This window comes from Syngnathus typhle, linkage group LG2 (assembly GCF_033458585.1).
Source record: "Syngnathus typhle isolate RoL2023-S1 ecotype Sweden linkage group LG2, RoL_Styp_1.0, whole genome shotgun sequence".
Classification (NCBI taxonomy): Eukaryota; Metazoa; Chordata; class Actinopteri; order Syngnathiformes; family Syngnathidae; genus Syngnathus; species Syngnathus typhle.
This window is the reverse complement of record NC_083739.1, coordinates 1095868-1114755: the sequence shown is the minus strand read 5'-3', so window position 1 is coordinate 1114755 and position 18888 is coordinate 1095868. Positions and strand designations below refer to the sequence as shown.

At 43.2% G+C, this 18888-nt stretch overlaps 1 protein-coding gene across 3 annotated transcripts; it reads left to right on the top strand.

Moving 5' to 3' along the window:
• The first annotated feature begins 30 nt into the window (after window positions 1-30).
• Window positions 31-13918, top strand: cenpe (centromere protein E). Of its 3 annotated transcripts, none has more exons than XM_061272431.1 (46): window positions 31-169; window positions 842-954; window positions 1028-1117; window positions 1483-1601; window positions 1689-1808; window positions 2107-2188; window positions 2253-2320; window positions 2436-2510; window positions 2752-2803; window positions 2871-2958; window positions 3024-3162; window positions 3505-3624; window positions 3723-3875; window positions 3948-4098; window positions 4185-4272; window positions 4343-4577; window positions 4659-4700; window positions 4827-4994; window positions 5146-5220; window positions 5392-5460; window positions 5615-5746; window positions 5859-6036; window positions 6116-6270; window positions 6381-6464; window positions 6544-6693; window positions 6864-6947; window positions 7079-7195; window positions 7290-7406; window positions 7485-7601; window positions 7670-7885; window positions 8082-8159; window positions 8577-8687; window positions 8793-8972; window positions 9043-9138; window positions 9220-9300; window positions 9421-9546; window positions 9629-9823; window positions 9904-10101; window positions 10798-11010; window positions 11089-11283; window positions 11407-11583; window positions 11706-11806; window positions 11884-11981; window positions 12379-12514; window positions 12580-12920; window positions 13774-13918. In XM_061272431.1, the coding sequence occupies exons 1-46, from the start codon at window positions 114-116 to the stop codon at window positions 13833-13835; spliced, it is 5841 nt and encodes a 1946-aa protein (XP_061128415.1). In that variant the 5' UTR covers window positions 31-113; the 3' UTR covers window positions 13836-13918. The 3 variants fall into 3 exon arrangements, with proteins under 3 accessions (XP_061128415.1, XP_061128414.1, XP_061128416.1); XM_061272430.1 differs by having other exon boundaries at window positions 6366-6464; XM_061272432.1 differs by lacking the exon at window positions 7290-7406 and having other exon boundaries at window positions 6366-6464.
• The last annotated feature ends 4970 nt before the right edge of the window (window positions 13919-18888 follow it).

The window sequence follows — 18888 nt, the reverse complement described above, 5'->3', positions numbered from 1 at the left end:
CTCCCTTATTTAAAAGAAGAAGACATTTGAATTTTTAAGCGACCCAAATCAGATGCGTCGCGGAAGGAAAGTTGGCAAGAAATTTTCCTTTCGGAGAGCTACAAAGCAACAAAATGGCTGAGGAGTCCGCCGTTAAAGTTTGTGTTCGAGTGCGTCCGATTATTAAAAGGTGAGTTATCAGCGTTCGTGTAACTTGTTCCGCAAAAATGCTCATTTGATAGACTAAGCTGATAAAAATAACGTCGACGCTTACGTTCAACACAGCGGTAGACTACATATTTCAAATAAAAACATGTATCAACTCTTTTGCGAGAGTTATTTTTCCGTGAATGGCTTGAAGTCAAGTCAAGTTTATTTGTATAGCCCTAAATCACAAGCAGTCTCAAAGGGCTTCTTCACAAAGACAAAAATGGACAATTCTTCTCAAAGCATCCCCTGATCTTAAGCTCCCAAAAGGGCAAGGGAAAACTCAAAACAATGAGAAACCTTGAGAAGGAAGGGACCACAGATGGAAGGATCCCCCTTTCAGGATCACCAGGTTGAAATGGACGCAGAGAGGGCACAAATAATACAATATGAAAATCAAATGTCCATTTGCCGAAGGAGCCCTCAATTGTCCTGGCAGTGTCTTCGAGGAGGTTGAGCTGCAGTTCCCCCATCCTGAATCGGCCCACGAGAATCCAGATAGCTAATGTCAACATGGCTGCCACCTAACCACCTCCCCTCCCTTAAAAAAAAAAAACATTTATCAACTCTTTTGCGAGCGTTATTTTGGCTTTGATGTTACGCAAAGTCATGAAAATTCCACGAAACAACATTCTTCAATGTTTCCTTGCTACAGAGAAGAAGGTGTTCCATCTGAAAAGGCGACGCCTGTTGAAGTTTTCTGGAAATCGGATACGAAATCCATTCATCAGATTGATGATGGGAGCGCAACAAAGAGTTTCAGTTTTGGTATGGCTTTTCCGCAAAACAATGTACTTTGTATGCTGTTTTGAAATCTACAGTCAGAATCTTTTGTACGCAGACCGAGTGTTCACTCCCGAAGAAACAACCAATCAGCTGTACCAAGAAATCGCAAAGCCGTTGGTTGTTTCAACTGTGCAAGGATACAACGGTTAGTGTTTGCACCTTCAAGTTAGATATATACACATAGATATATGCCTTTTTGTTTTTATTTTTTTTGTGTTGTTTACTTGTATGTACATTGTGTACCGTAATTTTCTGACTATAAGTCGCACCGGAGTATAAGTCATATATATGTATATAAGTCGCTCCTGAGTATAAGTCGCCCCCCCACCCAAACTATGAAAAAAAAACGCGACTTATAGTCCGAAAATTACGGTACTATGTCTTGTCACCATGGGATAGTGGGAACGTCATTTGGATTTCTTTGCGTGTCTTGGCATGTGAAGAAATTGACAAGAAACTTTGACATGTTCTTGTGCACGTGTGAGTCGTCACCTTTTTTGCTTGAAACAGGAACCATCTTTGCTTACGGTCAGACATCCTCTGGAAAGACATTCACAATGATGGGGAGTGACCATGTTCCCGGTGTCATACCACTCGCTATTGATGGTGTCTTTGAAACCATTAAAAAGGTCCAACATTTTGTAGATTTATTTCATGGTTTTTTTTGTTTTTTTTGTCAATATCATTTTATCAACAATGTTCTGTTTGTTCTACAGTGTCCAGAGAAGGAGTTTCTTCTCAGGGTCTCATACATGGAGATATACAACGAAACCGTGTCTGATTTGCTAGTAGATAGCTGGAAAAGAAAACCTCTGGAAGTCCGAGAGAGTTTAAATGTAAGTTGTCCTTTATTTGTTTTACATGTCACCTTTGTGACACTCAATGATATCGTATTCTTGGAAATTGGGCGCTGATCGTGTCATTTTCTGCTGGTACCAGGTGGTAAAGAGCAAAGCTTTAAAATGTATTTATTTTCAAGGTCCAAAAGGTACAACATAATCCTTTACATGCATTTTGCTATATTTTTTATCGGATTCCGAGACCGTCCCATCGATGAAGGCAACAATCCCGAGACAGTTGTTAGCTTTTCATTTGTAATTTTGAATCTTCCTATTTCTTATCGACACTGTGCAGAAAACCATCTATGTTGCTGACCTGACTGAGGAACTGGTGACCTCCTCTGCGCAAGCACTGGCTTGGATTCGCAAAGGAGAAAGTAAGTCTGAGGGATTGTCTCATCCGGATATACCGATTCATTCATTGTGTATTTGACCCTGCAGAAAACCGTCACTACGGAAAGACGGAAATGAACGAGCGCAGCAGCCGCTCACACACCGTCTTTCGAATGGTAAGCAACTATTCCAGTTCACGTGAAAATGAATGAGTTGAAAAATAGTCTATGGTTGTATTTTTAACAAAGGACTATTCAATTAATCAATAACCAATGCTCTACTGTGCTTTAGATCCTTGAGAGTCGTCAAAGAAGTGACCTGGGACCAGGGGAAAATGCCGACGGCGCCATCATCGTTTCCCATTTGGTAAGTCGGCATATAGATAGATAGGTAGATAGGTAGATAGGTAGATATAGATATATAGATATATTATATATATATATATATAGATGTAGATATATTATAGATATATATAGATATTCTAGTCCATTTTATTCCTCTATTACAACCCTGTCAACAGTGGCTGTTAACTTTAAAGTGCATGATAAATAAATTAAATTAGATTGTAATTTGATCCTTCTATTTTCTTTTCCCCTCCCTGTCTCAGAATTTAGTCGACTTGGCCGGATCGGAAAGAGCAAGCCAAACAGGGGCCGAAGGTAAAGCACTCGACTTTTGCGCACTTGCTTTAATTATCTGTCGACTTGACATGAATCCACTTGTTAGGTACACGCTTGAAGGAAGGCTGCAATATCAATCGCAGCCTTTTCACACTTGGCCAAGTGATCAAGAAGCTCAGTGAAGAAAGCCAAAGGTATGTCAAATGGGAAGATGTTCTGGATTCTGTCCTAAAATGCTGAATCATTGTTCACTTGGCAGTGTTTCCAGAAGTTTCATCAACTACAGAGACAGCAAGTTAACGCGGATTCTTCAGAACTCCCTGGGCGGGAACGCCAAAACGGTCATCTTGTGCACAATCACCACTGCGACGCTCGACGAGACGCTCCGCACTCTGCAGGTTCACGCCAGTGATGTCATTCAAAACGCTACAATGTTATTTTTGCGAGACCTTTCAATTTGCAGGCAATGATAGTAAGCTTTCAATTGGTATGTTTTTGGAAAATGTCAATTTAAACAATGGTTACATCCAACCACAAACATCTACTTTTTTTTTCCAGCTGAAGATATTTGACCCTTTTACATTTGCTTTAAATGCAATTACATACCTCCAACAAGATGTTCCTAAATCATTTTTCAGGAGTGTGTGATATCCATAAACATGTTGGACTAAGAACTGAAACGCTTTAGTTATTTTTTTACATCAGTGTTGAAATGATCTTTGTATGTTTTCATTCTACAGTTTGCCAGCACTGCAAAGAAAATGAAAAATGATCCACATGTCACCGAAGTTTCAGATGACGGTGCGCTTCTCAGAAGATATCGCACCGAAATCGTCGACCTCAAGAGACGACTTCAGGAGGCATGACGTTTTTTTTTTTTTAAATTTTATTACTCATTCTCCACGGATGGCATATCCGAATCCTTTTCCGTATTGACCAAATGACTCCCACGCTGCAGGTTTCCTCCATCACACAGACCACGGCAACCGAGAAAGAGGTGCTCTGTCAACTTCTCCAGGAAAAACATCAACTTCAAGTGGAGCAAGAGGACAGAATAAGAAACCTCACCAAGCTTCTGGTCACGAGCAACAATCTGACTTCTGTACAAAAGGTCACTAAGAATGAAAATAAGGAAATCCTTCCCTTCATTGCTGTCCTGACCCTTCCGATGATTGTTTTTCAGGTGCCCAAACGTCGGGTTACGTGGGGAGGGAAAATGCTCCGCTTGGCCCAGCCGTCTCCCGGCGAAGACTGTCTGTCAGAGCGTAGCTTTGCTGCGTCTGTCAGCCGGAAGAGGAAACTTCATTCCTCCTCTGTGATGGAGCAGATTGAAGGTAAGGACAAGAACCTCTTAGTCATGCATGTTCATTGTTTGTACTGCAAGGTTGATAGTGACGCTCATCATTTGGGATTTTAACAGATGAAGACTTTGACGGTGACTGGGAGATTCCCGACGAGTCGTCAGATGACACGAGCCAATGTCAAGACTTGATGACTTTCCAGAGCGGGTACTTGTGCAGTTCTAATGATCCTGTCATGAGTTTTGCGGTCTATTCATTTTCTTGGTGACCGTTTTAGGGCAGCTGAAAGAGTGGCCGAGCTGGAAGTTGAACTTCAAACCGTCGGCCGGCAAAACCAGCAAGCCCACGAACAAATCGTGGCAATGGAGCGGAAGGCAGCCGAAGTCGACCTCAAGCTCCAAAGCGAAATGCAGCAGAAATCCCAGGCCGTCGACAAAGTCCAGTTGCTGGAGCTCCACGTGACAGATCTAAAACTACAACTTGAGGAACAGCGGTTGAACTCTGCTCAACAAGTGCGTCCAGAACTGAATTCATAGTCTCTTGTCCGCCGTGCTTCCTTTTATTTTTACCTCATTTTTTTTCTCTCGCCCTAGCTGGAAGATGATCAGCGTGATGACATTCTAGCCACTGAAATGGTAAATGTGATTTTCAATTCTACTGTTGGGGAAGGAAACACTTTGGCACTGCATAAACAGCCATGTCTGCGCGAAAAATAATAAACCGTGACCTAACGAGTTCTCGTTGTTTGAACGTGCTTCTAGGATATGCTGGCATCTGAGCGAGATTATTTCAAGCAGGCGCTGGACCTTGCCCTGGAGCGGACTCAAATACTGGAGACGGAGAAAACGGCACTTTCACAGGAGCTTGGGGAAAAAGTGGAATTGCAGGAATTCATGTCTCTTGAGGAGAAGATGAGAAAAGAACAGGAGGTATAAAAATAAATAAAGCAATTGGCTGCCCTGTCAATACCTGTGTGGATGGATGGATGGATGGATGGATGGATGGATGGATGGATGGATGGATGGATGGATTGCTTTGTAAATATATGTTGACATTTGGCCATTGTTTGTGATCTCGCAGTGCGAGTTGGAAAATACAATTTGCTCATTGAAGGAAGCTATGGAATCCCGAGAACTTCAGTACTTGGAACTTCAGGTGAGGAGGCTTTTTTTTTTTTTTCCCAGCTAAATAGGACTAAAATGTATGCAAAGTAATTTCAACTGTTCAATTTGATTTAAAAAAAAAAAGTTATTTTATTGCTATACACTTTTAAGTCCCGGCAGCGCATAAATAAAATCAAATGTTTTTGTTTTCTTTTTTTAAAAGACAAATTTGGAGAGCGTCTCTGAAGAGCTGAGGAAGAAAACCAAAATTGCTGATGATCTTCAGAATATGGTATGGAGTACTTATATCTAGTCATAGTTCACATTTTATAAAAATATATATATGTATTTAACTGCAAGCAGTAATTTTATCTGGATTTCTTTTTTTTTTTCTAGTAGCTCACCTTTACACATCTACAAAGGGATGTTTTGTTTCCTTCTTTTAGTGTGGTAAAGATTTGTCCAAAGAAGTGACAAAGCTTCAGCTTTCTCTCGATGACTCGGAGGCCCTCGGCAGAGAGACAAAGAAAGAATGGGCAGTTCTGCGCAGCGAAAACATTGCCTTGCAAGAGTTGAAGGTAAGAAAAATAGGCAAAGGAGGTTGAACTTGAATTCCTCAGCACCAATCCCCCTGGAACTAGATTGTTGTTGGTGAGCCCACTCTACCTGTCGTCCTCCTCTTCTCTTCAGACGACCCTGACTGACAGCCACGCAAAGATGGAAGCTGAAGTCAACAGCCTGCGTCTTCAACTTGAGGCCGAAAAATCACAGTTCAAGAAGATGCAGGCGGATCTCCAGAAAGAGCTCAACGTCGTGTTTAACGAGAACATGAAGCTAGCCGGTCTGCTTGATGGCAAAGTCCCCAGAAGTAGGTCTTTACAAGATGGGCCCTACTAATCCCGACAGCGGCGGATTTTCAGGTTGATGGCAATGTTTTCCGTACGCAGATGTGATGGAGAGCGTGGAACTTGAGAGAACAGTGACCGACCTGAAAAAGGAGCTTGCGGCATCTCAAGAAGCTGAGGGTGTCCTGAGAGCTCAAGTGGAGGAACTCCAGTCTCTTCAGGCTCCCACATTTGAAGCCAACAACCCAGAGAAACCGGTTTGTTTATGAACCAAACTTCAATACACTTTTAAATGGATTATTTGGTGGCCCGCAAAGGCAGGTGCTTCAAAACCTTCTTGTCTCATGTGCAGAGTTCTTCTCAACAGTTGGAGGAGCTAGAATCCGTTGTGGCGACTCTCAGAGCGGAGCGAGACCAGCTCCAGGTGGATCTGCAAGAAAATATCGATATGGTCAGCTTTTGCCATCTCAATATCTTTTTGGGTGTGTCCAAGGCCAGAGCCTCATTGCTCGTTCCATGCGTCAAAACAGATGATCGAGCTTCAGGAGGAGCTCAGGACGGAACTCGGGAAGAAAGGTGTTCTGAAAGAACGGATCAAGCAGCTGGAAGAGTCACAGACAGACAACTTGGAAAAGCCTTTGGATGACTTGACTGCAGAGCTCGAGACGTTGCAAACGCAAGTCAGTTGAAGGCCAAATTTGCCATATCTAACAAAAGTCACATTGGATTCAAAAGAAGTTACTACTTTTTATTTTATGTTGTGTATGTGAATCGAGTCGGTTCAGATTTCAGCCTTGTCGGCCCCTCGGAAGTCTCCACATCCAGGCATGTTTTCTTCTCCCCGTTTCAGAAAGAGCAACTTGAGGCGACGCTACAAGTAGTCAACGAGCAAAAGGACCAACTAGAGGGAGAGCGGCAGCAGTTTATTGATGGGGTGAGTGAAGCCTTTGCTTTTCCACATGCCAAAGTCCATTTTTGCAGATGATGAATTGATTATGGTAAATACATTTTTTTTTCTCTCTATATAACTGAATTGATCCACTTTTTGGGGGGGTCAAATATTAGGCTGCAGAGAATCAAAGCCTTCTACAGTCCCTCCAATCTCAGCTTCAGAAGCAAGTTGAGAGAAATGAGGATATCGAGCAATCGGCCGGAGAGAAACAAGCTCAGCTGCAGCAGCAGGTTTGTTGAAAGCACCTTAAAAAATTGGACACATTTTCATAAATACCCGAAACCTCCAGTTAATTGTTTCCTTTTTTTTTTTTCTCCTTTTTAGGTTGAAGAGTCTCAAACTCTTCTCCTGTCCCTTCAAGATGAGCTTGAAGAGCTGAAGCACAAGAACAATCATCTTGTCAAAGTCACTGAGGAGAAACAAGCTCAGCTGCAGCAGCAGGTTTGTTGAAAGCATCTTAAAAAATTGGACACATTTTCATAAATACCCGAAACCTCCAGTTAATTGTTTCCTTTTTAGGTTGAAGAGTCTCAAACTCTTCTCCAGTCCCTTCAAGATGAGCTTGAAGAGCTGAAGCACAAGAACAATCATCTTGTCAAAGTCACTGAGAAGAAAGAGTTTGATTTCAAGCAAAGTGTAAGTTTTGTCCTCGCGATTTGTTTTCTATCCACTGGTGCTTCTAAAATAAGCCTTCTTTGAAACAGATTCAGATTTTGAGCGAAGAGCTCGAAACCGCAAGAGCAAACGGGGGCGACCTGCGTTTCAACGAGGACACCGGACGTCAGACTGAAGAGACTCGGGAGTTGCTGTCCAGAGTGACGTCTCTCGCTGAGGAGAGGGATCAGCTGCTTGAGACGGTGAAGCACCTGAGACAGGACAAGATGCAGCTCAGGACAGAACTGGAGGAAAATATGGAGATGGTAAGGGAATGTGCACATAGATCAATGTGGCTTAGTCAGCCATCCATTTATAATGTCTTAGATTATCGAATCTGATGCATGACAAAACTGCAATTTTCAAAATTCATGACTGCTCACGAAAAGGAGCATGTCATTTTCTTTATGAATTGCGGCTCACCCCAGTTGGAGATACAATTCAAATGTGGATCTGTTTTAGATGCAGTGTGGGTTGCAGCAACGGTTCAAGTCCGATCTGCCGTTGCTGAAAGAACTCGAGGGTCAACAGAATGCACAGGTAAGGTTCTGCTGACACTGGAATCTGGCCAATTTGTGATCTACCAATTGACCAAACTGCGAGTCACTGAAAAAGTTGTCTGCTCTTTCTGGAACATCTTAACACGCCACCAGATGGTGCCAAAACAGCTGCTTAATCGGAAACGATGACTACGTTCAATAAAAAGAAATCCTCACTAACTTGCTATTCCTGTTTTGGATTAATGTCCTGTGCGAGATTTCTTGTCGAGGTGGAAGGTTTGCCTTTCATCTAATGCACGTTTACGATAACTCATTAAGGAGTAAGTGGGCCTCTTGAAAAGCGTACTCCAGCGTTATCATGATAAGGAGTCTTACCTGTATGCGCTCCAAAAACAAAAATGTTCCGTCTATGGTTTTATATCAGAACACCGCGTTTGTTCATGTCGGGAATTTTCAGACTGCTGAGACTCAAGCAGAGCTCACAATAGCAGAAGAGAAGATCCGACGTCTACAGGAACAGCTCGACCTGTTAATGAATGAAAACAAATGCCAAGAACTTCAAAATCAGGCAAGAACTAACGTTCTCAATATGGCTATGGATTTCTTTCTAAATAGAGCTTAGCTCTTGTGTGCACAGTCGTGGTCATTCCAGTTAAGTCTCACGTCCTCGCAGGTTCAGACGCTGTCTGAGGAGCTCGAGTGTGCCATGGCAGAGCGAACCAGCCTCCAATCTGAGATGGAGAAACTGCTTTGTCAAGTGACTTCTCTCGGCGAAGAGCGACATCAGCTGCGTGAGCAACTGGAGGCACTGGGACGGGAAACGAGCCAGCTCAGAGCTCAGCTGCAGGACAAGGTGAGCACAGCACAGTTGTCGTGTCGAATTGGAATTCCAGGCCAGTGGCTTGACCAAATGATCCTTGAAGGTCTCCACCATGCAAGAGAGCGAGAACAGGCACAAGCAGTCCACGCTGCTGCAGCAGGCCGAGGCCAGGAAATTGGAGAGCGACCTTCGACAAGAGGTGGAGATGCACGTCAAAGCTCCATTGTGGCAGAGCACAAAGAATAAAGGATTTTTGCATCGTTTCTCACAAATACTTTAGGTGCAGCAGCTGGAGGAGCAGCTCCAAACCATCAAGGCAAATCAAACGGTGGTTCAAACCGAGGCGACCACGTCACAGCAGGTTTCTTTTTTCCACTTTTCGTTCTGCAATGTATCTGTCCAAAAGAAACTATTATTGTTGCCATGGCCCAGAAAAGAGTCAGTGCACTTTTTTGAACCTAGCTCTTCTGTTGCTTTTCAGTTGCTGGCGGAAGCAAACGCAACCGTGGCCGTGCTCAATGAGAAGCTTCAAAGTTGCGAGCAGGACTTGACGGCCTCCAAGGTGACGGGACAAGCCAGGCTGCGCGACTTAACCTCGCAACTTGAGGTAAATGCACGGGGGAGGAAATCATCTTGGCTTTTGTTTTGACATCACAAGGATTGTCCAACCATGGTTATGCCATTCACAGGAGTTATTTGGACGCCTGGAGGAATTCATTCACAAAAGCGGCCAGCTTCAACCCGCATTCGAAGGCGACAGCCTAAGGGCGGAACTTTCTGTGACCAACGAGGAGTACAACTCCTTTCCTCTAGCCACGCGGAAAGTCGCCAACGCGGTCTACAGGCTGGGAGCCCAGAATCTTAACACGCTCCAGTTTATGCTTGTAAAGAACCAACTGTTCCTTCCATGTGATCATTTCGCCAAGTCCACGCAGGATTTATGAAATTCTCCTTCCCCCCTCAGGATGCCCTTCAGGTAGAGGCCAAAGAATTCAAGAGGATTTTCCGGGAGTCGATCCAAATCGATGCGACCATCTTTGAGGAGTGGCACTTGCAGGATGTGTTGCGCTGCAAAGCCGACTCTCCTCCAGACCTGGACTATTCCTCAGAGCAGACTCGCAGATTGGATGAACTCATCGACAAAAGACAGTTCTACGTGCAGGCGAGTTTTATTTTTCTTGCTGCAGATTTACCGTAAATTCCGGACTATAAGCCGCACCAGCTAAAATTGGGGGATATTTTAGTTTTTTTCTTATATAAGCCGCACTGGACTATAAGCCGCACGTGCACACGCATTTTTTTTTACAAAGAAAGACCGTTCACAGAAAGCCTTTTTAAAGTTTTTATAACATACTTTAACATGTCTTTCTCAACATTGCCTGTGACCAAGGGTTTAGAGCCCTTTGCCGCAGGTCACCTAGCGTGCATTCCTACTAAAGCTCATAATAGTCACAAGCAACACAACCAGAATAAGCAGAAGCCATAGTAGTGTTTCAAAATAGTATTTTTGTTGTTGTTTTTTTTTCTTCAAGATACCGCAGTGTATAAAAGTGATCAAGTCATCACAAAAATCACGGAAAAAATCCTCATATAAGCCGCACCTGACTATAAGCCGCAGGGTTCAAAATTTTGGAAAAAAGTCGCGGCTTATAGTCCGGAATTTACGGTACAAATTCACCGACAGTGTTCCCAATAATAATAATTAAGAATGGGGAACTAGTTGGTAATCTTTTTTTTTCTTCAAGCATCTCTTCAAGTCCCACATAAGATTTCTTTTTCTTAATTGCAGTTTAATTTCGCCAATTCCACATTTGATGGCTGATGCTTTTAAAAATGACAAACATGCCTTGTTTTACAGAAAGTTGGCCACATTGTGGAGATCCTCGATGCCTTCTTGGATTCTTACCACAATGAAGTTTCTGCTGAGGGCAGAGAGAGGGCAAGGTTCTCAGGGCTGGTGCAGGAGGAGCAGAGCAGACAACCTTCCGATGCCAGCAGGATGCACGGCCTCTTTAGCGCTGAGGCCGCCAGCAGGTGTGCGGTGCTGCAAAGCAGGAAAATGCTTTTGCGGGTAACTTTTGTGCTCTCCTTTTCCTCACCTAACTCTGGGGAAAGTACTCACTCCACGTCTCTCTGAACCCCCCTGCAGAGCGTCTTTACCGAACGGGATGCTCAGTATCAGGAATTGCGGCAGGTGACGGCGCGGGCTCAGTCCCAGTTGCAAGAGGAAAAAGGCAAGCGTGTCTCTCTGCGACAGAAGCTGGAGGAGATTCCAGAGCTGACTTTGCTCTGCAACAACCAAGAATTTCGTAGTCTCCTCCAGCAATCTGAGGAGAAAGTCAAAGTAAGTCTGATAACTGAGAAGGGCTTCAATCAGTCATCATGTTCTCCGTTTATTTGAAGCACTTCACGTACGTATGGATTCTCAACTTTGGTGACGTGTAAACGGACATGTTTCCTTTCTCAGGCTTTAGGTCTCAAGAACAAGGAGCTCGAAGAGACTCAACAAAAAAACAACGCTTGCATCTCTGGCTACAAGGCGACCATTCAGCAGCTCGAGACCGAACTTGAGGAAAATCGGGGCAAGGTCGAAGAACTGAAGAACGACGTGAAAATCCTGCAGAGCCAATTGCACGAATCTGAGGTTGGTTCCAACAACGCCGCCTAAAAACTACGAGGAGCCGTCGGGAATGTCATTTGGGGATTACCGGAATGAAATGCTTCCGACTTTTCACCACTCCCAACTGAAATGCTCTTGTCCGCTAGGAACGTTCGTCGCCTTCGGTTGCCGAGCTGCAGAAAGCCCAAGCGCAGTTGTACATGAAGACCATGGAGTTGAGCGTTGCTTCCGATAAACACCAGCAAGAGTAAGGAAGGACCGGCCACCACCGGTACCGTCTTTTCTTCCCGCTCTTCACATTCTGCCCCCCATTTTATCTTTCAGGATCCAGAGGATGACCGCTGCCTTGCAAATGAAGGAGGAGTCGGTGAGGAAACTGAAGGAATCGCTAAGGGTGTTGCAGCAGCAAGGAGCCGATCCAGGTAAGACGGCGGCGGCGGCGGCGGCTCTCGCATTATCGTGCCCGAAATAAATATTCGGTTCCAATCCCAAATAAAGTAGCACGGTTTGCCCAAGTCGTCCAAAGCGAGGCGTATTTTTCGGAAGCCACTGACAAATGGGAAATAATAAAATAAAGCCGCTTTTAGTCGTTCCAAATGAAACTGACAAGAAAATTCTCAAAATAAAATTGCATTAAAATTTCAATATCAATACTCTTTAAGGTTAAAAAAGAAGCTTTGACCAAATGTAGTTTGAATATCAATCAATATTTTATTTTGCATTCAAGTGTATTTTAAAACAATTGTTGAATCACTTCTTATTTATCGATTTAGCGAAAAATCCTTTTCTACCTCGCGTCTTTCTCGAATGCTTCTTTAGTCCTGAAGGGTGAAGAGCTTTGTGACCGTTTCCTGAACCCGCGGGGTGCGGTGATCAAGAGCAGCGCTATGCTCCAAAACACCAAACTGGAGGAGGAAGTCAAACGGCTCCAAGTTAAAATGGCACAGCTCGAAAGGTAAGACAAACGCACAGACGCAGCGCTCGGGTTTCCCCTCTTGACGTGCTTGTGTTCCGCCTCAGCGTCATTTCCAGTCAGCAGGCGGACCTCAGCAAATGGAAGAACAGAGCGCTCAAGCTGAAGTCAATGGTCAAAGCGGACATGAAGCCTTCGCCGCCGTGCACGCCCACCAAACGTGGACTACTACCCGTGTGCCCGGAGCTCCTCCCTCAGTCACCAAAGAAGTTGCTCCTTGCGTCCCACAAGGTCCCGGATTCCCCCGTCAGGCAGTCGGATGCCCCGCACATCCCGCTGCTCAACTCTCCAAAAAGCCGATTTTTTGACGGAGACGCAAACACGGATCTGCTTTCCAGAACATTTCCCAGAAAGTTCTTCGACAACTCCAGCCTTGGACTCGGCGCAGGTAAACCGCCATGAACAAATCTTAGCTCGCACTTGAGCTGCAATTTAAGGCTGTTTATTATCTCCGTCAGAGGTTGCCCATGCTCCCGTCGAAACGGATGCACAGACCGGTCGGTAACTGCCGTCGGTCCGTCGGTCCGTCGGTCGGTCACATTGGCGATGTCGGCACTTTCTGAAAATAATGCTTAGTTAGAAGGTGCCACTTTTCATTTGACTGCACTGACACACTGAAGTGGGTCTTCCTTTTTGGCTGACTTTACATTTCTCCACAGGTGTTTTTTTTTCTTTCTTACACCTCTGTGATTCCAGACAGCCAGACGTGTAACACATCGCTGGCATTGGGCAGAAACCCTCGTATCGCCAAAACCGTCATTTTTCCGGCGATGCGTGTTCAACCCTTAACGTGGCATTGGCAAAGAGAGCAAGCCATTTTCCACACTTTAGATTGGTGCAACGAAATATGACATTTACCAAATTGATTCAACATATGATTAAAAGACGTTTCAGCCCAACGCTAGCAATGTTGTTAATAGCATGGGTGTCAAACTCGAGGACCGTGGGCCAGATCCGGCGCGCCGCATTATTTGATGTGGGCCGTGACAATAAATCATGTCTGTCAACTAACGCCAAAATGTTGGTTGAAATATTAAGTATGCAATATATCGGTCCAGAGTGCTTTTCTGAAAGGCAAAGTAATTGATCAGTTGCAAAACAAACACACTGGGGGATGTTTTAAGCACAAAGTTATGAGTCAAATTGAAAAGTGGTGTATTTCCACCAGCACTTTGGGGGTTACTTCCAGAACACCAGTTATTCATACGTGTTTTTTTTTTGTTTTTCCCTTTTCTTTGCAGATGCCACCTCGGATGCGTGTGCCTCTCAATCGGCGGACGGCCCAGATTGTATCACGCAGTGAACGCAACATTTTTTTTTTCTTTCCTTTTAAATAGGTATTTTTAGAATTAAATAAAGAACCGAGGTCTTGTCGTTGCCATTTGACTGAGCAACTTTTTGCTTTTTCTCTTCTAGTGAGAGCGCGCTCTCATGAGAGGTCAAATTTTCAACAGACATTTAATCTTAAACGTCCCATCATGTAAGATTTTTTTGGGGGGGGGGATGGTTACCATAATAAGCTATTGCAGTGTCACCTTCAAGCCAACAGGGGGCACACTGAGCTCAGTTACAGAATTTTATAAATCGAATCGTTGAAAAATGCAACAGATTCGTTTATTTAAATAAACAGTGTCGTGGGGGAAAAAAAAGCCCCGGTCAACTCCTTTTATCCCTTGCAACCCCTTTTACCACTTTAATGTTTGCTATCACCAAACAATTATAGTTATCAGGTGAATATTAAAACTGTGGATTACTTCTCGGAACGATGCCATTTTTCTCTAGTCTCTTCCTCAATGTTGAGTCAAGAAAACTAGGTTTCGCTGAAGCGAGGGTGGATTCCAGTCAGTTGTTCCAATCTTTTGTGACCTCCCGGGCGACTCATTGCTTTGCTCTCAGAGGTCAATTCTTACGAACTAGTCTTTTTTTTTTTTAACCAACTAGCTGTTCACCACTGTTCTTCGTTTTCCCCATTTGTGGCTAATGGCATGTTTTGCTAAAGCTTGACTTTGTTACCATTTCTAGACTGATGACGGGAGATGAGTCAAACAATAATAATAAGCCAAATGAATTGTACAATAGAAGAAACCAAAGCATCATGTTTGTAAACCCAGGTGAGCAGTGTGCCAATCCAAAATACTGGCTCCGGCAATAATCCCGTTTTTAAGTTTATCTTTCAGCCGAACGAACGGTTTCATTTGTAGACTGACTTGTGAGAAAACACACTTCAAACATGTCACCACGAATGGGGGACCTCTGAGTCCTCCCCCCATCTTCTGCCCCCATCAACATGTGACAAAAAAAAAGTTTAAATTTGCTTTCAGAGGATGAACATATCAGTGCGTCGACGTTCCGCTGTCAGGTAAAATGACAGATCGCTTTCACTGTATCGTGACTTTGAACTCTGGGACGTTAAGGAGACGGATTGTTTTTGTCAAGCAGAGAGAGAGAAGAAAAAAAAAACGACCTTGAACCTTAAATCCTTTCACAAATGTGAACAATCTAAAAATATTCATCCCCCTTTCAAAAGTGAAACTGATGGAATTTAAGAGACCTGATGTCACCACTGGCTAAGAAGCATAGCCACAATATATATTTTGGACTTTTATGATTCAAAGAGAGCTATCATTTTCGCAAGCGTCGTGGTCCAAAGGTGAAATGGGAATATTCGAATCGCTGTATGAAAGGCAACGTATGAAAGGTGCCTCTTGGTGTTGTTTGATTTTTGCTTCTTTTGTTCATTTGCCAATGTTACATGTTCTGGTGCTAATTATACAAGCTCGCGAGTCTTGGCGCCTTGAGAACGATCCAAACACGACCGTTTTTGACATGTTCATTTAACGTTCCAAATCACATGTAAATATGCATAGAAAGTCCCGATGGGATTACTTTGATATGCAAATTGAAAGTGCAAACAAAGGTAGGGGAGACATTTACAGAAAAGGGAAAAGAAACGGCTTGTAAATTTGACACCTCGCAAAATGTCTTATCAACACCGGCAAGAGAAAAAAAAGAAATCTCGCTCTCAAACTTCATGGGCTTGGCTGCCGCTAAAAAATAAATGTCTACTTAAAGCTAAATAAAAAGGAAGCATTTTTAGAAAGCAACCAGCTTGTCCAACTCCTTAAAACTCATCAAATTAAAAATACTCTAATTGCAATAATGGCACGTTCAAGTCAAGTTGCAGCATCTCAAAGTCAAAGTCTGCTTTATTGTCAATCCCTTCATATGTCAAGACGCACAAAGAAACCGAAATTCCGTTTTCTCTATCCCACGGTGGCGAGACACAGTACACGATAAACATGCAAGTAGACGACACAAAATAAAAACAAGACAGCACGAATAATAAATAAATAATATGAGTGAGGAATAAATAACACAATAAATAAGAGGAGGAAAACTGAGCCAGTGTGCAAACAGCAGACAGTAAACATAGCGCAAAGTATCTCAGCCGTGAACTAAATGTACTCGTCAATTCTGATAGAATAAACCAATTCATGATTGATATTTGCAATTTCCAACACAAATGTCCTTTTGCCAAGCGCAGATCTGCCTTCAAGTATTGCCTCCCGCCATTGGCAACACGCGTGGATTTCCAATGGCTCTCTGCCAGCCTCGACAACACCAAGGTTACACAAGAGAAGTTGAGCTCGTGATAAAATATGCAAAACCCACAGCCCTGTTCATTGGAATTCAAGAGCTTGCTTGGAACCTTTGACAACTGCTTAAGTAATTAGTTGCAGGAAGACACCTCAGCCCACTCTTGCTTAATGTCTTGTGGGTATGCTTCCATTTTCCAAGTCTTCTGGATTGCTTCTTGCTCCGCACATTTTCCTTCACTTTGTGGCTATATTTGCACCTGGCAACAAATCGAAGTAAAAAGTAACATTTACAGTTCGTTCCTTCATTGCGCTTCTTCGGTACGATTTGAATGAAAAATCAAAAATGGCGTCAACTGTTGGTGATTGGCTGTTAGCTAGAAAACGAGTGCTTGGAAAAAAAGGTTAAGCCAGAGAACTTTCCTACCTGACAGGTGGGGGAGTGTATTTGTGTACGCCATACAAAAAGATATGGGTTGAGGGTGTTTGTGGGAAAACCAGCAGGAAGGTGAAATTTTGTGTGTTTATTGATCTGGGCAGGTATGTGTGTGTTCACGTGATGGCGCTGCCTTCAGGCTCCTCGAGGCATACGAGGAAAAGAGCAGGGAAGGGCACCTACCGGCATCTTCTGATGGTTCTCTAGTCTTCTGTTTCGTTGAGACCGCTGAAGCAAAGACGTGTGTGTGTGTCTTTGGGTGTTAACGATTTCATCAGAAGGATTCACAAGGACTTTGACGATGGCCGTCCTAAGTATAGGCCCAGAAATGACTGGTTCATTCATTTATTTTATTTTATTTCATTTTAATTTTATTTATTTATTTTTATTTATTTATTTATTTATTTATTTATTTATTTATTTATTTATTTATTTATTTATTTATTTATTTATTTATGCTGGCTCGCTCCATATTCGGACAAAATTAAAAGCGCCAAACAAGTGATTAAAGCGAGGTCTGCTAGCTTGATGCTAATTCACATCCGCTACTGTGAGCATAATGAATATCTGGTAAGGGTTAAAAAAAAAAGAAGTTGATGCATGACGCACAATGTCTAAAGGCCTCAAGATGACCTATAAATGCAAAGAAGAAAGAGTAATACACAGGAATAAGATGAGAAAATGCTCTATTAGCTGTAGCGCTCTTTAGCTAGCAAGTCAGCGGTTGCTTCGGTCCTCGCTGTCTAATGGCCCACAACACCGAGTCCTTATCTTAAAGCATGGCGGTGAAGACTACTTATGTCCCATTTGAATGTTCTTCACTTGTCAAATATTAATCCTAACGATGAGCAAGTGGGGGTTGCATGGCCACTAGAGTCTGTAAGAATACATCACAAGCCTACCAAGGGACCACTTTGTACTTTCAATATTTGAACTGTGGAGACAGAGACATGACTTCATGTATCTTGTGATGTAAGTATTACCACAATTCATGAATTTCAAACACTTTGAGTGGGGGGGTTAATTTGAACCATAAGGCTCTCCCTGATAGATTTATAGCATACTTAATGGTGATCATACCATTTAGCACCCGAGACAAAGATGGAGACTGCTGAGAGGTAAACCCGTTGGTGCATCCGATCAAATTCATTGCTTTAGGAGCTTCCAAACATTTGCTGCAGGATTCAAACGAATGAAGACGGACGGCTTTGCCTGTTCAAATGCGCCCCGTCTCGCATTCTGCACCAAATGCTGAATTTTGCATGAGTGTCCGAGAATTCAGCCGTCCCAATTGTGTTGTTTACTGTTACTTCCTCAGGGCATGTTTTTTTTCTGCTCAAAATGAGAATAGGAAAAGCTGGTGCCCTGCTTATACAAGCAGGCCACGGCATAATAAAGGTCAGAGGTCAGGATGTGCTCCAGGGGTCCACTTCCTGTTACTCAATGAATTAGAAACACGAATGATACTAACTTAACCTTAATGTAATAATGATTGTTATCAGAGATGCGCCAACAAAACGTACTTTTGCTAGAAAATCAACAAAGTTCAACCCTTGGTGTAATTTGACCAAAGAACGTCGTGCACCTGTAAAATGTTTTTAATTGTGAGGATAAAAGACTCCTTCTCCTAATTGCCATGGGAACGAGATCGATTTTATTGTCAGTGTACCGCAGCGCTTTTCTGCTATAAATTTGCTTCATTTTATTTTGACACGTTGTTTGAAGTCTGCAGATATCAAAGAGGTTAAGTGACGACGATTATTTGAGCTGACGTAAAATAACGACTTTAAAACCAGTAGTAAAGGACAAGATCCAATTGATTTGTACCAATGTGAAGACATCAAATGTTTCTCATTGATTCGACAATAATGTCATGGCACTACTTAATGATGAGCTAATCCCAGTGTGGTCAGGCTATAGAAAAAAAGAAAAGGCTTGGTTCACTGGCTGTCGTATTGGCAATTTCAATTTAAATCATATTGCATTTCATTCTGACCATAACAAAACCTGGAAGAACTAGTTTGTGAAACACTTTAAAGGTTCATTTCAACCCAATTAACTATAAAATAATGTTTCCCCCGCCATAATATAGACACGCACAATGAATACACAAGTATGTGAAAAATCCAGTATTTGTACTTGGTGACTCTACCACGAATGATTGCAAGCATTGCGCATGCGCGCTGTGGCGTGGCGTCGATGAGGGTGAGGAGCATCCGTTGGTTGAGAAGAAGTGCTGCCGCCGCTGCAGCCGCCGCCGCCGCCGCTGCAGCCGCCACCGCCGCCGCCGCCGCCGCTGTGATTCAACATGGCAGTGGCGGCTG

What these genes read in the sequence shown, in the direction of transcription:
- cenpe (XM_061272430.1), top strand. Translation starts at nt 114, where the DNA reads ATGGCTGAGGAGTCCGCCGTTAAAGTTTGTGTTCGAGTGCGTCCGATT. An exon ending in ATCTGACTTCTGTACAAAAG is followed by an intron (nt 3,876 to 3,947) that starts GTCACTAAGAAT and finishes ATTGTTTTTCAG; the next exon opens with GTGCCCAAACGTCGGGTTAC. An exon ending in TTCAGTACTTGGAACTTCAG is followed by an intron (nt 5,221 to 5,391) that starts GTGAGGAGGCTT and finishes TTTTTTTAAAAG; the next exon opens with ACAAATTTGGAGAGCGTCTC.